The sequence below is a fragment of the Osmerus mordax genome, chromosome 24, assembly GCF_038355195.1.
Source record: "Osmerus mordax isolate fOsmMor3 chromosome 24, fOsmMor3.pri, whole genome shotgun sequence".
In the NCBI taxonomy this organism is placed as follows: domain Eukaryota; kingdom Metazoa; phylum Chordata; class Actinopteri; order Osmeriformes; family Osmeridae; genus Osmerus; species Osmerus mordax.
Genome location: NC_090073.1, coordinates 2,618,994 through 2,636,171, shown reverse-complemented (window position 1 = coordinate 2,636,171; position 17,178 = coordinate 2,618,994). Strand labels below are relative to the sequence as shown.

Genomic DNA, 17,178 nt, shown 5'->3' with positions numbered 1-17,178 from the left:
CAGTACACGGCGCGCGGCCCACTCACTCAGTACAGGGCGCGCGGCCCACTCACTCAGTACACGGCGTGCGGCCCACTCAGTCAGTACACGGCGTGCGGCCCACTCACTCAGTACACGGCGCGCAGCCCACTCAGTACACGGCGCGCGGCCCACTCACTCAGTACACGGCGCGCGGCCCACTCAGTACACGGCGCGCGGCCCACTTAGTACACGGCGCGCGGCCCACTCACTCAGTACACAGCGTGCGGCCCACTCACTCAGTACACGGCGCGCGGCCCACTTAGTACACGGCGCGCGGCCCACTCAGTACACGGCACATTCCCCACTCAATGCATCGCACGTATCAACCAGTCATTGGCCTACTTGGACTCATTATTTTGGATGATTCCAAAGAAATTACATCATTGGGTGTGCTCAAGCCTTCGGCGAGAGCACAACCTTTGTTCTCTCACATATATATTATTATTATTATTATTTTTTTTTTTTTTTGCCCCCCTAAAACTCAGTCAATATTTGGCCTACATAGACAACGTAGGTGTCAAAAGTTTCGTCTTGGTAGCGATTGAGTTGCTTCTATTGGAATTTACGTTCCGTTGCATGGTTTGGGCTTAAGGTAAGTTTTTGTGGCGAAAAGTGAAGCTAACGGTGGCTAAATTGCTAGCCACAGTCACTGACGTTACTAACGTCACTGCGTCACTAACGTCACGAAAACACGCGTGACTACCTTTGCCAGAACATTCCTTTCACATCTGTTAACTTGGGGGATAGCTAGGCTAACTATAGCTTTACTGCAAGGCAGCTGCAGAAACGCCACAAGAAAAGAGGCCAGGGTGATAACTATTTACTCATTTTACTTTGTGATATGACACACAATTGTGATGTGTAATGTACAATATAAGCTGATATTATTAAGGAAGTACATCTACTTTCGGAAACAGTAGTCTACTATTTCACTGAAGTATTAGCATCATGACATTAGCCTGTGTTTCCCGGGCAACACATACTACAGTGGTCTATGATGTAGCGTTATCTGTTTTCAATCCTTAAAATAAACATTCCTCACATATACATTTTCGTTGTAGGATTTATTCTGACATTAGAAAACGATTTGTTGGTGAAATTACCATTACCTGTGGTTTCAAACCAGTGTAGCTCACTGCAACGCTGTAGCTTACGCGAGACACACTACAAAAACATCTACAGTACACAGCTGTTTAGGAAGTCAAACGGCGACAGAACATGTTCGGCACTCCCCTTATTTAACGTTCCCCGTACAACGGAACGTTAAATCCAATTCAACCAACGCAATCGCTACCAAGACGAACACAGCAGTAGTCTAGTACTGTACCGTAGTAGTACAATTTACTGGGGCAGCTTCTCCACACAGGGCTATATCGCATTTTGCGTTGTTACTGACAATGATCGCTACCAGTGAGCTTTTTATGAATGAGCGATTTTCCACTAAATAAATGTCAAGCTTATTTACGTTTTGGGGGCATATTTTCAGTTAGCAGATGGTACTGTTTGAATCGCGATTACATCTTCTACTGCTGTGTAACGTCGTAGAATAATCTTCAAAGGGGTTGTTTATTCATGAATGAATGCCGGTTAGTGATGGCAGTGGGCCGGTTAGTGATGGCAGTGGGCCGGTTAGTGATGGCAGTGGGCAGGTTAGTGATGGCAGTGGGCCGGTTAGTGATGGCAGTGGGCCGGTTAGTGATGGCAGTGGGCAGGTTAGTGATGGCAGTGGGCCGGTTAGTGATGGCAGTGGGCCGGTTGGTGATGGCAGTGGGCCGGTTAGTGATGGCAGTGGGCCGGTTAGTGATGGCAGTGGGCCGGTTAGTGATGGCAGTGGGCAGGTTAGTGATGGCAGTGGGCCGGTTGGTGATGGCAGTGGGCCGGTTAGTGATGGCAGTGGGCCGGTTAGTGATGGCAGTGGGCAGGTTAGTGATGGCAGTGGGCCGGTTAGTGATGGCAGTGGGCCGGTTAGTGATGGCAGTGGGCAGGTTAGTGATGGCAGTGGGCAGGTTAGTGATGGCAGTGGGCCGGTTGGTGATGGCAGTGGGCAGGTTAGTGATGGCAGTGGGCCGGTTAGTGATGGCAGTGGGCCGGTTAGTGATGGCAGTGGGCCGGTTAGTGATGGCAGTGGGCCGGTTAGTGATGGCAGTGGGCAGGTTAGTGATGGCAGTGGGCAGGTTAGTGATGGCAGTGGGCCGGTTGGTGATGGCAGTGGGCAGGTTAGTGATGGCAGTGGGCCGGTTAGTGATGGCAGTGGGCCGGTTAGTGATGGCAGTGGGCCGGTTAGTGATGGCAGTGGGCCGGTTAGTGATGGCAGTGGGCAGGTTAGTGATGGCAGTGGGCCGGTTAGTGATGGCAGTGGGCCGGTTAGTGATGGCAGTGGGCCGGTTAGTGATGGCAGTGGGCAGGTTGGTGATGGCAGTGGGCAGGTTAGTGATGGCAGTGGGCAGGTTGGTGATGGCAGTGGGCCGGTTAGTGATGGCAGTGGGCCGGTTAGTGATGGCAGTGGGCAGGTTGGTGATGGCAGTGGGCCGGTTGGTGATGGCAGTGGGCCGGTTGGTGATGGCAGTGGGCCGGTTGGTGATGGCAGTGGGCCGGTTAGTGATGGCAGTGGGCCGGTTAGTGATGGCAGTGGGCCGGTTGGTGATGGCAGTGGGCCGGTTAGTGATGGCAGTGGGCCGGTTAGTGATGGCAGTGGGCCGGTTAGTGATGGCAGTGGGCCGGTTAGTGATGGCAGTGGGCCGGTTAGTGATGGCAGTGGGCAGGTTGGTGATGGCAGTGGGCCGGTTGGTGATGGCAGTGGGCCGGTTGGTGATGGCAGTGGGCCGGTTGGTGATGGCAGTGGGCCGGTTAGTGATGGCAGTGGGCCGGTTGGTGATGGCAGTGGGCCGGTTAGTGATGGCAGTGGGCAGGTTGGTGATGGCAGTGGCCGGTTAGTGATGGCAGTGGGCCGGTTAGTGATGGCAGTGGGCAGGTTAGTGATGGCAGTGGGCAGGTTGGTGATGGCAGTGGGCAGGTTAGTGATGGCAGTGGGCAGGTTAGTGATGGCAGTGGGCCGGTTAGTGATGGCAGTGGGCCGGTTAGTGATGGCAGTGGGCCGGTTAGTGATGGCAGTGGGCAGGTTGGTGATGGCAGTGGGCAGGTTAGTGATGGCAGTGGGCAGGTTGGTGATGGCAGTGGGCCGGTTAGTGATGGCAGTGGGCCGGTTAGTGATGGCAGTGGGCAGGTTGGTGATGGCAGTGGGCCGGTTGGTGATGGCAGTGGGCCGGTTGGTGATGGCAGTGGGCCGGTTGGTGATGGCAGTGGGCCGGTTAGTGATGGCAGTGGGCCGGTTAGTGATGGCAGTGGGCCGGTTGGTGATGGCAGTGGGCCGGTTAGTGATGGCAGTGGGCAGGTTAGTGATGGCAGTGGGCCGGTTAGTGATGGCAGTGGGCAGGTTAGTGATGGCAGTGGGCCGGTTAGTGATGGCAGTGGGCAGGTTAGTGATGGCAGTGGGCAGGTTAGTGATGGCAGTGGGCCGGTTAGTGATGGCAGTGGGCAGGTTAGTGATGGCAGTGGGCAGGTTGGTGATGGCAGTGGGCAGGTTAGTGATGGCAGTGGGCAGGTTAGTGATGGCAGTGGGCAGGTTGGTGATGGCAGTGGGCAGGTTAGTGATGGCAGTGGGCAGGTTAGTGATGGCAGTGGGCAGGTTGGTGATGGCAGTGGGCAGGTTAGTGATGGCAGTGGGCAGGTTGGTGATGGCAGTGGGCAGGTTAGTGATGGCAGTGGGCAGGTTAGTGATGGCAGTGGGCAGGTTGGTGATGGCAGTGGGCAGGTTAGTGATGGCAGTGGGCAGGTTAGTGATGGCAGTGGGCAGGTTAGTGATGGCAGTGGGCAGGTTGGTGATGGCAGTGGGCAGGTTAGTGATGGCAGTGGGCAGGTTAGTGATGGCAGTGGGCAGGTTAGTGATGGCAGTGGGCAGGTTGGTGATGGCAGTGGGCAGGTTAGTGATGGCAGTGGGCAGGTTAGTGATGGCAGTGGGCAGGTTAGTGATGGCAGTGGGCCGGTTAGTGATGGCAGTGGGCAGGTTAGTGATGGCAGTGGGCAGGTTAGTGATGGCAGTGGGCAGGTTAGTGATGGCAGTGGGCAGGTTGGTGATGGCAGTGGGCAGGTTGGTGATGGCAGTGGGCAGGTTAGTGATGGCAGTGGGCAGGTTAGTGATGGCAGTGGGCAGGTTGGTGATGGCAGTGGGCAGGTTAGTGATGGCAGTGGGCAGGTTAGTGATGGCAGTGGGCAGGTTAGTGATGGCAGTGGGCCGGTTAGTGATGGCAGTGGGCAGGTTAGTGATGGCAGTGGGCAGGTTAGTGATGGCAGTGGGCAGGTTGGTGATGGCAGTGGGCAGGTTGGTGATGGCAGTGGGCAGGTTAGTGATGGCAGTGGGCAGGTTAGTGATGGCAGTGGGCAGGTTGGTGATGGCAGTGGGCAGGTTAGTGATGGCAGTGGGCCGGTTAGTGATGGCAGTGGGCAGGTTAGTGATGGCAGTGGGCAGGTTAGTGATGGCAGTGGGCAGGTTAGTGATGGCAGTGGGCAGGTTGGTGATGGCAGTGGGCAGGTTGGTGATGGCAGTGGGCAGGTTAGTGATGGCAGTGGGCAGGTTAGTGATGGCAGTGGGCAGGTTGGTGATGGCAGTGGGCAGGTTAGTGATGGCAGTGGGCAGGTTAGTGATGGCAGTGGGCAGGTTAGTGATGGCAGTGGGCCGGTTGGTGATGGCAGTGGGCCGGTTGGTGATGGCAGTGGGCCGGTTAGTGATGGCAGTGGGGGGGCAGGTTAGTGATGGCAGTGGGCCGGTTGGTGATGGCAGTGGGCCGGTTGGTGATGGCAGTGGGCCGGTTAGTGATGGCAGTGGGGGGGCAGGTTAGTGATGGCAGTGGGCCGGTTGGTGATGGCAGTGGGCAGGTTAGTGATGGCAGTGGGCAGGTTAGTGATGGCAGTGGGCAGGTTGGTGATGGCAGTGGGCAGGTTAGTGATGGCAGTGGGCAGGTTAGTGATGGCAGTGGGCCGGTTAGTGATGGCAGTGGGCCGGTTAGTGATGGCAGTGGGCCGGTTAGTGATGGCAGTGGGCAGGTTGGTGATGGCAGTGGGCCGGTTGGTGATGGCAGTGGGCCGGTTGGTGATGGCAGTGGGCCGGTTGGTGATGGCAGTGGGCAGGTTAGTGATGGCAGTGGGCCGGTTAGTGATGGCAGTGGGCAGGTTAGTGATGGCAGTGGGCAGGTTAGTGATGGCAGTGGGCAGGTTAGTGATGGCAGTGGGCAGGTTAGTGATGGCAGTGGGCAGGTTAGTGATGGCAGTGGGCAGGTTAGTGATGGCAGTGGGCAGGTTAGTGATGGCAGTGGGCAGGTTAGTGATGGCAGTGGGCAGGTTAGTGATGGCAGTGGGCAGGTTAGTGATGGCAGTGGGCAGGTTAGTGATGGCAGTGGGCCGGTTGGTGATGGCAGTGGGCCGGTTAGTGATGGCAGTGGGCCGGTAAGTGATGGCAGTGGGCCGGTTAGTGATGGCAGTGGGCCGGTTAGTGATGGCAGTGGGCAGGTTAGTGATGGCAGTGGGCCGGTTAGTGATGGCAGTGGGCCGGTTAGTGATGGCAGTGGGCAGGTTAGTGATGGCAGTGGGCAGGTTAGTGATGGCAGTGGGCAGGTTAGTGATGGCAGTGGGCAGGTTAGTGATGGCAGTGGGCCGGTTGGTGATGGCAGTGGGCCGGTTAGTGATGGCAGTGGGCCGGTTAGTGATGGCAGTGGGCCGGTTAGTGATGGCAGTGGGCCGGTTAGTGATGGCAGTGGGCAGGTTAGTGATGGCAGTGGGCCGGTTAGTGATGGCAGTGGGCCGGTTAGTGATGGCAGTGGGCAGGTTGGTGATGGCAGTGGGCAGGTTAGTGATGGCAGTGGGCAGGTTGGTGATGGCAGTGGGCAGGTTAGTGATGGCAGTGGGCAGGTTAGTGATGGCAGTGGGCAGGTTAGTGATGGCAGTGGGCAGGTTAGTGATGGCAGTGGGCAGGTTGGTGATGGCAGTGGGCCGGTTAGTGATGGCAGTGGGCAGGTTAGTGATGGCAGTGGGCAGGTTAGTGATGGCAGTGGGCAGGTTAGTGATGGCAGTGGGCCGGTTAGTGATGGCAGTGGGGGGGCAGGTTGGGTATTTGGACCATCCCAACCCCGTGGGCCCACCAGGGATTGTCCCGGTATCCCCGATGGCCAGTCCGACCCTGGTTGTAACTATCTAACACACTCACAGGCTCATCCTGGAGGTCCCTCCAGTCTCTACCGAATTAGAGAGAGCAGCTTTGAGTTATTGTTCTGCAAAGATATAGAATGACCAAATGGTAGCCATGCATAATTGTACTTTGTCTGGGGAAGTTGCAGTGTTTTTTTGCCAGTTTGTTGTGGTTGTGTTGCGATTGTAATTGTGTGTCTGTTAATGTCAGTCCAACATTAAAGCAGCACAGTGGACTGGTAGGTTGTGGTCCTGTCTCTCACTGATCAAACACAACAAGGAGGTCAAAGGGCTTGATGTGCCTGATGGTGTCTAGAGGTTAAGACCATTGATAACTACAAAGAAGACTTACAGTACACCACTTACACATCTTAATGACATAATGTTAAACAACAGCTGGCTGTCACTGTGTACCTCTACCACATGGTCTGAACATCAGCCAGGCTATGACTTCTAACCTTCGTTCAGTAGAAACGTCACATGATGATCCTGAATCTAGTGATTACATTATACTTCCAAATATTCATCACCTTAACATTAAAAACCAGTAGACGTCAGTACATACCCTTCCTCATTAGAAGGTCCTCCTCCATCACTGAACATGGGAGGTGGATCCATAGACCTGTCACTCTTCATGGACACACAGCTGGATACAGGTGAGGCTGGTCTCTGCCGTTTGATCCTGTTAACAAACACATTATAAGGTTTTACAAAAGTCAATCATTTAAAGTAGACCAAACTGATCCTTTGTAACAATATTTGTTGCTAAAATCGAATGACTTCATTATACTGCAGATCACTTGTTTTCACATTGAACACCAGCAGAGGTCAGTACATACCCTTCCTCATTAGAAGGTCCTCCTCCATCACTGAACACGATAGGTGCCTCCATAGACCAGTCACTCTTCATGGACACACAGCTGGGTACAGGTGAGGCTGGTCTCTCCTGCTGGATTGGGCTTCAACACAACAGAGACAGACCTTCAGTCTCTCATTTATTCTGACTAATGATGATGTCATAATATCACTGCTGAGCTCTGAGATGGAGAACAGTCATGAACAGTTATGGATTCTTATCTTACCTCTTAGCTTTGGTGTCCATGTCATGTTCCCCAGAGAGACTCATTTTAGAGGCAGGGACCCCCTCCTCTCTCTCCCCAGAGAGACTCATTTTAGAGGCAGTACCACCCTGTTCTCTCCCTCCACTCTCTAAAATACAGAACGTTCCTCTTCAGGGTCTGATTAGTAGAAGTATTTTGAAGCCAGACCTGTAGACCTGTAAACAAACAAGTTAGAATCCAAACTTATTAAACTGCTACTTCAAGAGAAGAAGGATAGGATAACTTACTTTTTACTCTGATTCATAACACCCCTCTATGATGTAAACAACTCAATTAAAACACATACAGAACAAAAACTGATCATTAATAAACATTGACAACACACCAATGTAACGAAAACAGTATCTTCAGTATCTCAGTCATGTATCTCATACTGACATAAGAGAAGACAACAAGCTCCACTCCATCATACTGCACCATCAACTGTACTGAGCACTACCTCACTTCCTCTTACAACAAGCTCCACTCCATCATACTGTACCATCAGCTGTACTGAACACTACCTCACTTCCTCTTACAACAAGCTCCACTCCATCATACTGCACCATCAGCTGTACTGAGCACTACCTCACTTCCTCTTACAACAAGCTCCACTCCATCACACTGCACCATCAGCTGTACTGAGCACTACCTCACTTCCTCTTACAACAAGCTCCACTCCATCACACTGCACCATCAGCTGTACTGAGCACTACCTCACTTCCTCTTACAACAATCTCCACTCCATCATACTGCACCATCAGCTGTACTGAGCACTACCTCACTTCCTCTTACAACAAGCTCCACTCCATCACACTGCACCATCAGCTGTACTGAGCACTACCTCACTTCCTCTTACAACAAGCTCCACTCCATCATACTGCACCATCAGCTGTACTGAGCACTACCTCACTTCCTCTTACAACAAGCTCCACTCCATCATACTGCACCATCAGCTGTACTGAGCACTACCTCACTTCCTCTTACAACAAGCTCCACTCCATCATACTGCACCATCAGCTGTACTGAGCACTACCTCACTTCCTCTTACAACAAGCTCCACTCCATCACACTGCACCATCAGCTGTACTGAGCACTACCTCACTTCCTCTTACAACAAGCTCCACTCCATCATACTGCACCATCAGCTGTACTGAGCACTACCTCACTTCTTCTTAGAAAACCTTGATGGATCAGTAACCTATGACGTGTGTCTGTGTGGAGGTAAGATTATCTATGTTTATGTAGTTTACAGGATTAGAACAATGTTATTGTAATTACGGTATTTAGAATAAATTGATAAATGACCAACAACAGCATGGCTGGTTGATTAAGTGAAACAATTAACGTTTTTTAGATCATAGTTGGATTTGTTTTCACTTGGTACTGAAGGTCGGCCATAAGACTGAGCAAAATTGTATTTTACTTCCTCTTAGAAAACTAGTTAATTACTAAAATGAAGAAACTCTGGAATATAACCTTGTCTGTTAATGTATGTGTACATTGATACTCTGAAATAATATTGTAAAATCACTTACTTTAAAGTCTGCTTTTCAGTCTGAGAATCTGCCTTACAGATTCATATAGTCCTGTGCAAAATATTTAGACTTTCACTTTTACCTGTGCCTCACCCTACTTCTCTCATTTCATGCCTTATCCGCCTCCTTATATGGACCAATAGGAACCAGAAGGAGGTACACTCCTGTATAAAGAACCAATAGGAAACAGGAGGAGGAGCTAAAAGTTGGTAATGTGAGCATTAGCTGAAAGAGACTATCTACCCACAACGTAGCCCAGACCTCACTGCACCCTTAAAGGTGCAGTGTCCACTTGAACCTGTCCAGAGAATTATGTACAAATAGTCTGCTACACTCCCAAATATATTTTGAGGTTGCACAGATAACATTTCGGGAGCATATGCAACCAAACTGGCTAAAATGTTGAGCCTCTCCATGTGGTCGTTTTATATCAACTATGTATTCATGGAATTGATTGAAAATGGGCCATATTGTGATATGTATCGTTATCGGGATATGAAAGGATCTATATCAGGATATGAGAATATCATATCGCAAGGCTGTACAGTATGGAGTTAGATTAGTTTCATAATTCAAACAAACAAACGTAACACGATTCACAAATGTATTTCATGATTCAAAAATAAATGTAACGCGATTCATAAATGTATTTCGTGATTCACAAATGTAACGCGATTCACAAATAAATGACCCCATGACCTCTCTCTGCCCTGTCTCTGATCACCTGCCCTGCCAGAACCCTCTTCTCTCTGTCCTGTCTCTGTCCTGTCTCTGATCACCTACCCTGCCAGAACCCTCCTCTCTCTGCCCTGTTTCTGATCACCTACCCTGCCAGAACCCTCCTCTCTCTGTCCTGTCTCTGATCACCTGCCCTGCCAGAACCCTCCTCTCTCTGCCCTGTCTCTGATCACCTGCCCTGCCAGAACCCTCCTCTCTCTGTCCTGTCTCTGATCAGGGTCTCTCTCATGCTCAGGATACTCTTGCACTGTGCAAATGAAACCTTCACCAATGCACAGAGGAACATGTGGAACAGGTTTACACCTGGGGGTGTATTGAATGAAGGTTTATGTCATTATGGGTTGTCATGGGCTAGCCATCTCTTTGAACCACAACCAAAAGCTGTTAGCACTAGCTACCCAGTCTACAGAGGACGAAAGCACTCTAAATAGGATATATACACTTGATACGTTCATTCAAACCCTTAATTACACATGTATAGTTTCCTTGTCAACTGTCATAGCCGGTCTCCTTCCCTGGCCACTGTTAACTGATACACAGTACATCCTCTTCCTGTCAATCATCACAGGTAGGAGGTCCTTAACCACTGAACGGCTGTGTTTCTAACACCTTTTAGCTTATGATCACATTTACAGACACACTAGACATGTTTAACGGACATGAAACAATGTTATATTGTACAGCCTAGGATCGATGCTGTCAAACAAACACACCTGTAATACAAACAGTATTTGAAAGGATAAGACATCAGACCAGGGTTAGGGGTGCTAATTTACTTAATCATAACCTATTCTGGACTGACGGTAAATCCTTCACTCTCCAACATGTGAATAAACACCATTCTACTGACCTTTATAAAACTCTGGTTTCACCATCAGCCTCCTCTCTGTGCTCCATCTGGTTCTGTGTGCGTCTGACAGTAATGTACACTAACATACAGTACATATTTGAATGTGTCACACCCACATACAATCACCCACACACACTTCTGGTTGGACCAGTTGATCCTGTTTGGAGTCTCGTTTTAACTCGTCTGGAACTTACTTCTGTAAGAGTGCATGGCTTGCTATGTAACCATCTAGACTGGAGTACAGGTATGTAACCATCTAGACTGGAGTACAGGTATGTGACCATCTAGACTGGAGCACAGGTATGTGACCATCTAGACTGGAGTACAAGTATCTAACCATCTAGACTGGAGTACAGGTATGTGACCATCTAGACTGGAGTACAAGTATCTAACCATCTAGACTGGAGTACAGGTATGTGACCATCTAGACTGGAGTACAGGTATGTAACCATCTAGACTGGAGCACAGGTATGTAACCATCTAGACTGGAGTACAGGTATGTGACCATCTAGACTGGAGTACAGGTATGTGACCATCTAGACTGGAGTACAGGTATGTGACCATCTAGACTGGAGCACAGGTATGTGACCATCTAGACTGGAGCACAGGTATGTAACCATCTAGACTGGAGCACAGGTATGTAACAATCTAGACTGGATCTAGAATCCAGAGCGACTTTACTTACTGTAAGTCGCTCTGGATAAGAGCGTCTGCTAAATGACTAAAATGTAAATGTAAATGGATGTTGAAGATTTGCAGTTTTGACTACAGAACCCTTTTCCAGAATCAATATGCTGCTGTGAATCATGCCCGGTAATATCACCACACTAACCTTATTTCCATTTCCATTTACTCATTTAGCAGACGCTTTTATCCAAAGCGACTTCCAAGAGAGAGCTTTACAAAGTGCATAGGTCACTGATAATAACAACAAGATAGCCCCAAAAACATTGCGGGGAGCCAAAACATAAAAAATAAGTGCCAAAGGTTGACTTGAATCATATCTGATTCAGTCTTGAGGACCTCTGTATGCTTGTTTCCTATATTTAAGTGATTTTCTGAAGTCATTAACTACCAAGTACATGCAATGAAGATGTGAACACTGGGAATGACTTTTCACCTGTCAACTCTTTCTGACCAGGGATGATGAAGAGGAGGAGAGGAGGAGAGGAAGCTACCAGACTGTTGCTGAAAGACTAAACACAGACCCACTATATACTATACACTATACACTACATAGATCCACTATATACTATACACTATACACTACATAGACCCACTATATACTATACACTATACACTACACAGACCCACTATATACTATACACTATACACTACACAGACCCACTATATACTATACACTATACACTACATAGACCCACTATATACTATACACTATACACTACATAGACCCACTATATACTATACACTATACGCTAAATAGACCCACTATAAAATATACACTACATAGACCTTCTATATAATATACACTATACACTGCATAGCCCCACTATATACTATACACTACACAGACCCATTATAAACTACACACTATACATACCCCACTATATACTACACACTACACATTACATAAACCTGCTATACACCATACACTACACACTACACAGACCCACTATAGACTCACTATATACTATACATAGACCCACTGAATACAATATACTATAGACAATAACCTCTCAACGTCAGCAAGACCAAGGAGATGATTGTGGACTATAGGAGGCGGCAGGAGGAGGAGCATGCACCCCTTCACATCAACGAATCCAAAGTGGAGAAGGTCAGCTGCTTCAGGTTCCTCAGGGTGAACATCAGCAAGGATCTCACCTGGTCTGCGCACACGGACAAGGTGGTCAAAGCGCCTTGGAAACGCCTCTTCTTCTTGAGGAGACTGAAGAAGTTTGGCATGGCATCTCTTCTACAGATGCACTATAGAGAGCATACTGACTGGTTGCGTTACAGTGTGGTATGGCAGCTGCACAGACAGGGACCGCAAGGTCCTATGTAGTGTGGAGTGTAGAATCCAGCTCTATCAGACTGTTACCTTAAGAGAGGAAGCACAACTTACTTTATACCCTCATTAAGAACACACCACTATGATGTAAACAACTCAGTTAAAACGTATTCAGTACCTCAGTCATTTACCTCATACTGACATAAGACAACAGAAGACAACAGAGGAGACAACAAGCTCCACTCCATCATACTGCACCATCAGCTGTACTGAGCACTACCTCACTTCCTCTTACAACAAGCTCCACTCCATCATACTGCACCATCAGCTGTACTGAGCACTACCTCACTTCCTCTTACAACAAGCTCCACTCCATCATACTGCACCATCAGCTGTACTGAGCACTACCTCACTTCCTCTTACAACAAGCTCCACTCCATCATACTGCACCATCAGCTGTACTGAGCACTACCTCACTTCCTCTTACAACAAGCTCCACTCCATCATACTGCACCATCAGCTGTACTGAGCACTACCTCCCTTCCTCTTACAACAAGCTCCACTCCATCATACTGCACCATCAGCTGTACTGAGCACTACCTCACTTCCTCTTACAACAAGCTCCACTCCATCATACTGCACCATCAGCTGTACTGAGCACTACCTCACTTCCTCTTACAACAAGCTCCACTCCATCATACTGCACCATCAGCTGTACTGAGCACTACCTCACTTCCTCTTACAACAAGCTCCACTCCATCATACTGCACCATCAGCTGGACTAAGCACTACCTCACTTCTTCTTAGAAAACCTTGATGGATCAGTAACCTATGACGTGTGTCTGTGTGGAGGTAAGATTATCTATGTTTATGTAGTTTACAGGATTAGAACAATGTTATTGTAATTACGGTATTTAGAATAACTTGACAAATGACCAACAACAGCATGGCTGGTTGATTAAGTGAAACAATTAACGTTTTTTAGATCATAGTTGGATTTGTTTTCACTTGGTACTGAAGGTCGGCCATAAGACTGAGCAAAATTGTATTTTACTTCCTCTTAGAAAACTCTAGTTAATTACTAAAATGAAGAAACTCTGGAATATAACCTTGTCTGTTAATGTATGTGTACATTGATACTCTGAAATAATATTGTAAAATCACTTACTTTAAAGTCTGCTTTTCAGTCTGAGAATCTGCCTTACAGATTCATATAGTCCTGTGCAAAATATTTAGACTTTCACTTTTACCTGTGCCTCACCCTACTTCTCTCATTTCATGCCTTATCCGCCTCCTTATATGGACCAATAGGAACCAGAAGGAGGTACACTCCTGTATAAAGAACCAATAGGAAACAGGAGGAGGAGCTAAAAGTTGGTAATGTGAGCATTAGCTGAAAGAGACTATCTACCCACAACATAGCCCAGACCTCACTGCACCCTTAAAGGTGCAGTGTCCACTTGAACCTGTCCAGAGAATTATGTACAAATAGTCTGCTACACTCCCAAATATATTTTGAGGTTGCACAGATAACATTTCGGGAGCATATGCAACCAAACTGGCTAAAATGTTGAGCCTCTCCATGTGGTCGTTTTATATCAACTATGTATTCATGGAATTGATTGAAAATGGGCCATATTGTGATATGTATCGTTATCGGGATATGAAAGGATCTATATCAGGATATGAGAATATCATATCGCAAGGCTGTACAGTATGGAGTTAGATTAGTTTCATAATTCAAACAAACAAACGTAACACGATTCACAAATGTATTTCATGATTCAAAAATAAATGTAACGCGATTCATAAATGTATTTCGTGATTCACAAATGTAACGCGATTCACAAATAAATGACCCCATGACCTCTCTCTGCCCTGTCTCTGATCACCTGCCCTGCCAGAACCCTCTTCTCTCTGTCCTGTCTCTGATCACCTGCCCTGCCAGAACCCTCCTCTCTCTCTCTGTCCTGTCTCTGATCACCTACCCTGCCAGAACCCTCCTCTCTCTGCCCTGTTTCTGATCACCTGCCCTGCCAGAACCCTCCTCTCTCTGTCCTGTCTCTGATCACCTGCACTGCCAGAACCCTCCTCTCTCTGTCCTGTCTCTGATCACCTGCCCTGCCAGAACCCTCCTCTCTCTGTCCTGTCTCTGATCACCTGCCCTGCCAGAACCCTCCTCTCTCTGTCCTGTCTCTGATCAGGGTCTCTCTCATGCTCAGGATACTCTTGCACTGTGCAAATGAAACCTTCACCAATGCACAGAGGAACATGTGGAACAGGTTTACACCTGGGGGTGTATTGAATGAAGGTTTATGTCATTATGGGTTGTCATGGGCTAGCCATCTCTTTGAACCACAACCAAAAGCTGTTAGCACTAGCTACCCAGTCTACAGAGGACGAAAGCACTCTAAATAGGATATATACACTTGATACGTTCATTCAAACCCTTAATTACACATGTATAGTTTCCTTGTCAACTGTCATAGCCGGTCTCCTTCCCTGGCCACTGTTAACTGATACACAGTACATCCTCTTCCTGTCAATCATCACAGGTAGGAGGTCCTTAACCACTGAACGGCTGTGTTTCTAACACCTTTTAGCTTATGATCACATTTACAGACACACTAGACATGTTTAACGGACATGAAACAATGTTATATTGTACAGCCTAGGATCGATGCTGTCAAACAAACACACCTGTAATACAAACAGTATTTGAAAGGATAAGACATCAGACCAGGGTTAGGGGTGCTAATTTACTTAATCATAACCTATTCTGGACTGACGGTAAATCCTTCACTCTCCAACATGTGAATAAACACCATTCTACTGACCTTTATAAAACTCTGGTTTCACCATCAGCCTCCTCTCTGTGCTCCATCTGGTTCTGTGTGCGTCTGACAGTAATGTACACTAACATACAGTACATATTTGAATGTGTCACACCCACATACAATCACCCACACACACTTCTGGTTGGACCAGTTGATCCTGTTTGGAGTCTCGTTTTAACTCGTCTGGAACTTACTTCTGTAAGAGTGCATGGCTTGCTATGTAACCATCTAGACTGGAGTACAGGTATGTAACCATCTAGACTGGAGTACAGGTATGTGACCATCTAGACTGGAGCACAGGTATGTGACCATCTAGACTGGAGTACAAGTATCTAACCATCTAGACTGGAGTACAGGTATGTGACCATCTAGACTGGAGTACAAGTATCTAACCATCTAGACTGGAGTACAGGTATGTGACCATCTAGACTGGAGTACAGGTATGTAACCATCTAGACTGGAGCACAGGTATGTAACCATCTAGACTGGAGTACAGGTATGTGACCATCTAGACTGGAGTACAGGTATGTGACCATCTAGACTGGAGTACAGGTATGTGACCATCTAGACTGGAGCACAGGTATGTGACCATCTAGACTGGAGCACAGGTATGTAACCATCTAGACTGGAGCACAGGTATGTAACAATCTAGACTGGATCTAGAATCCAGAGCGACTTTACTTACTGTAAGTCGCTCTGGATAAGAGCGTCTGCTAAATGACTAAAATGTAAATGTAAATGGATGTTGAAGATTTGCAGTTTTGACTACAGAACCCTTTTCCAGAATCAATATGCTGCTGTGAATCATGCCCGGTAATATCACCACACTAACCTTATTTCCATTTCCATTTACTCATTTAGCAGACGCTTTTATCCAAAGCGACTTCCAAGAGAGAGCTTTACAAAGTGCATAGGTCACTGATAATAACAACAAGATAGCCCCAAAAACATTGCGGGGAGCCAAAACATAAAAAATAAGTGCCAAAGGTTGACTTGAATCATATCTGATTCAGTCTTGAGGACCTCTGTATGCTTGTTTCCTATATTTAAGTGATTTTCTGAAGTCATTAACTACCAAGTACATGCAATGAAGATGTGAACACTGGGAATGACTTTTCACCTGTCAACTCTTTCTGACCAGGGATGATGAAGAGGAGGAGAGGAGGAGAGGAAGCTACCAGACTGTTGCTGAAAGACTAAACACAGACCCACTATATACTATACACTATACACTACATAGATCCACTATATACTATACACTATACACTACATAGACCCACTATATACTATACACTATACACTACACAGACCCACTATATACTATACACTATACACTACACAGACCCACTATATACTATACACTATACACTACATAGACCCACTATATACTATACACTATACACTACATAGACCCACTATATACTATACACTATACGCTAAATAGACCCACTATAAAATATACACTACATAGACCTTCTATATAATATACACTATACACTGCATAGCCCCACTATATACTATACACTACACAGACCCATTATAAACTACACACTATACATACCCCACTATATACTACACACTACACATTACATAAACCTGCTATACACCATACACTACACACTACACAGACCCACTATAGACTCACTATATACTATACATAGACCCACTGAATACAATATACTATAGACAATAACCTCTCAACGTCAGCAAGACCAAGGAGATGATTGTGGACTATAGGAGGCGGCAGGAGGAGGAGCATGCACCCCTTCACATCAACGAATCCAAAGTGGAGAAGGTCAGCTGCTTCAGGTTCCTCAGGGTGAACATCAGCAAGGATCTCACCTGGTCTGCGCACACGGACAAGGTGGTCAAAGCGCCTTGGAAACGC

At 47.5% G+C, this 17,178-nt stretch overlaps 1 protein-coding gene across 12 annotated transcripts in view; it reads right to left on the bottom strand.

Moving 5' to 3' along the window:
- LOC136933033 (NACHT, LRR and PYD domains-containing protein 12-like) overlaps positions 1-17,178 on the bottom strand; it is a 561,343-nt gene that overhangs the window by 257,321 nt on the left and 286,844 nt on the right. For 8 of the 12 annotated variants that reach the window (XM_067228390.1, XM_067228387.1, XM_067228386.1 and 5 more), the window contains exon 6: positions 6,824-6,940. The exons of the other annotated variants lie outside the window; for them this stretch is intronic. In XM_067228390.1, coding sequence (XP_067084491.1) covers positions 6,824-6,940 — 117 coding nt within the window. The remainder of the gene's footprint in view (positions 1-6,823; positions 6,941-17,178) is intronic. 12 annotated transcript variants of the gene reach the window in all.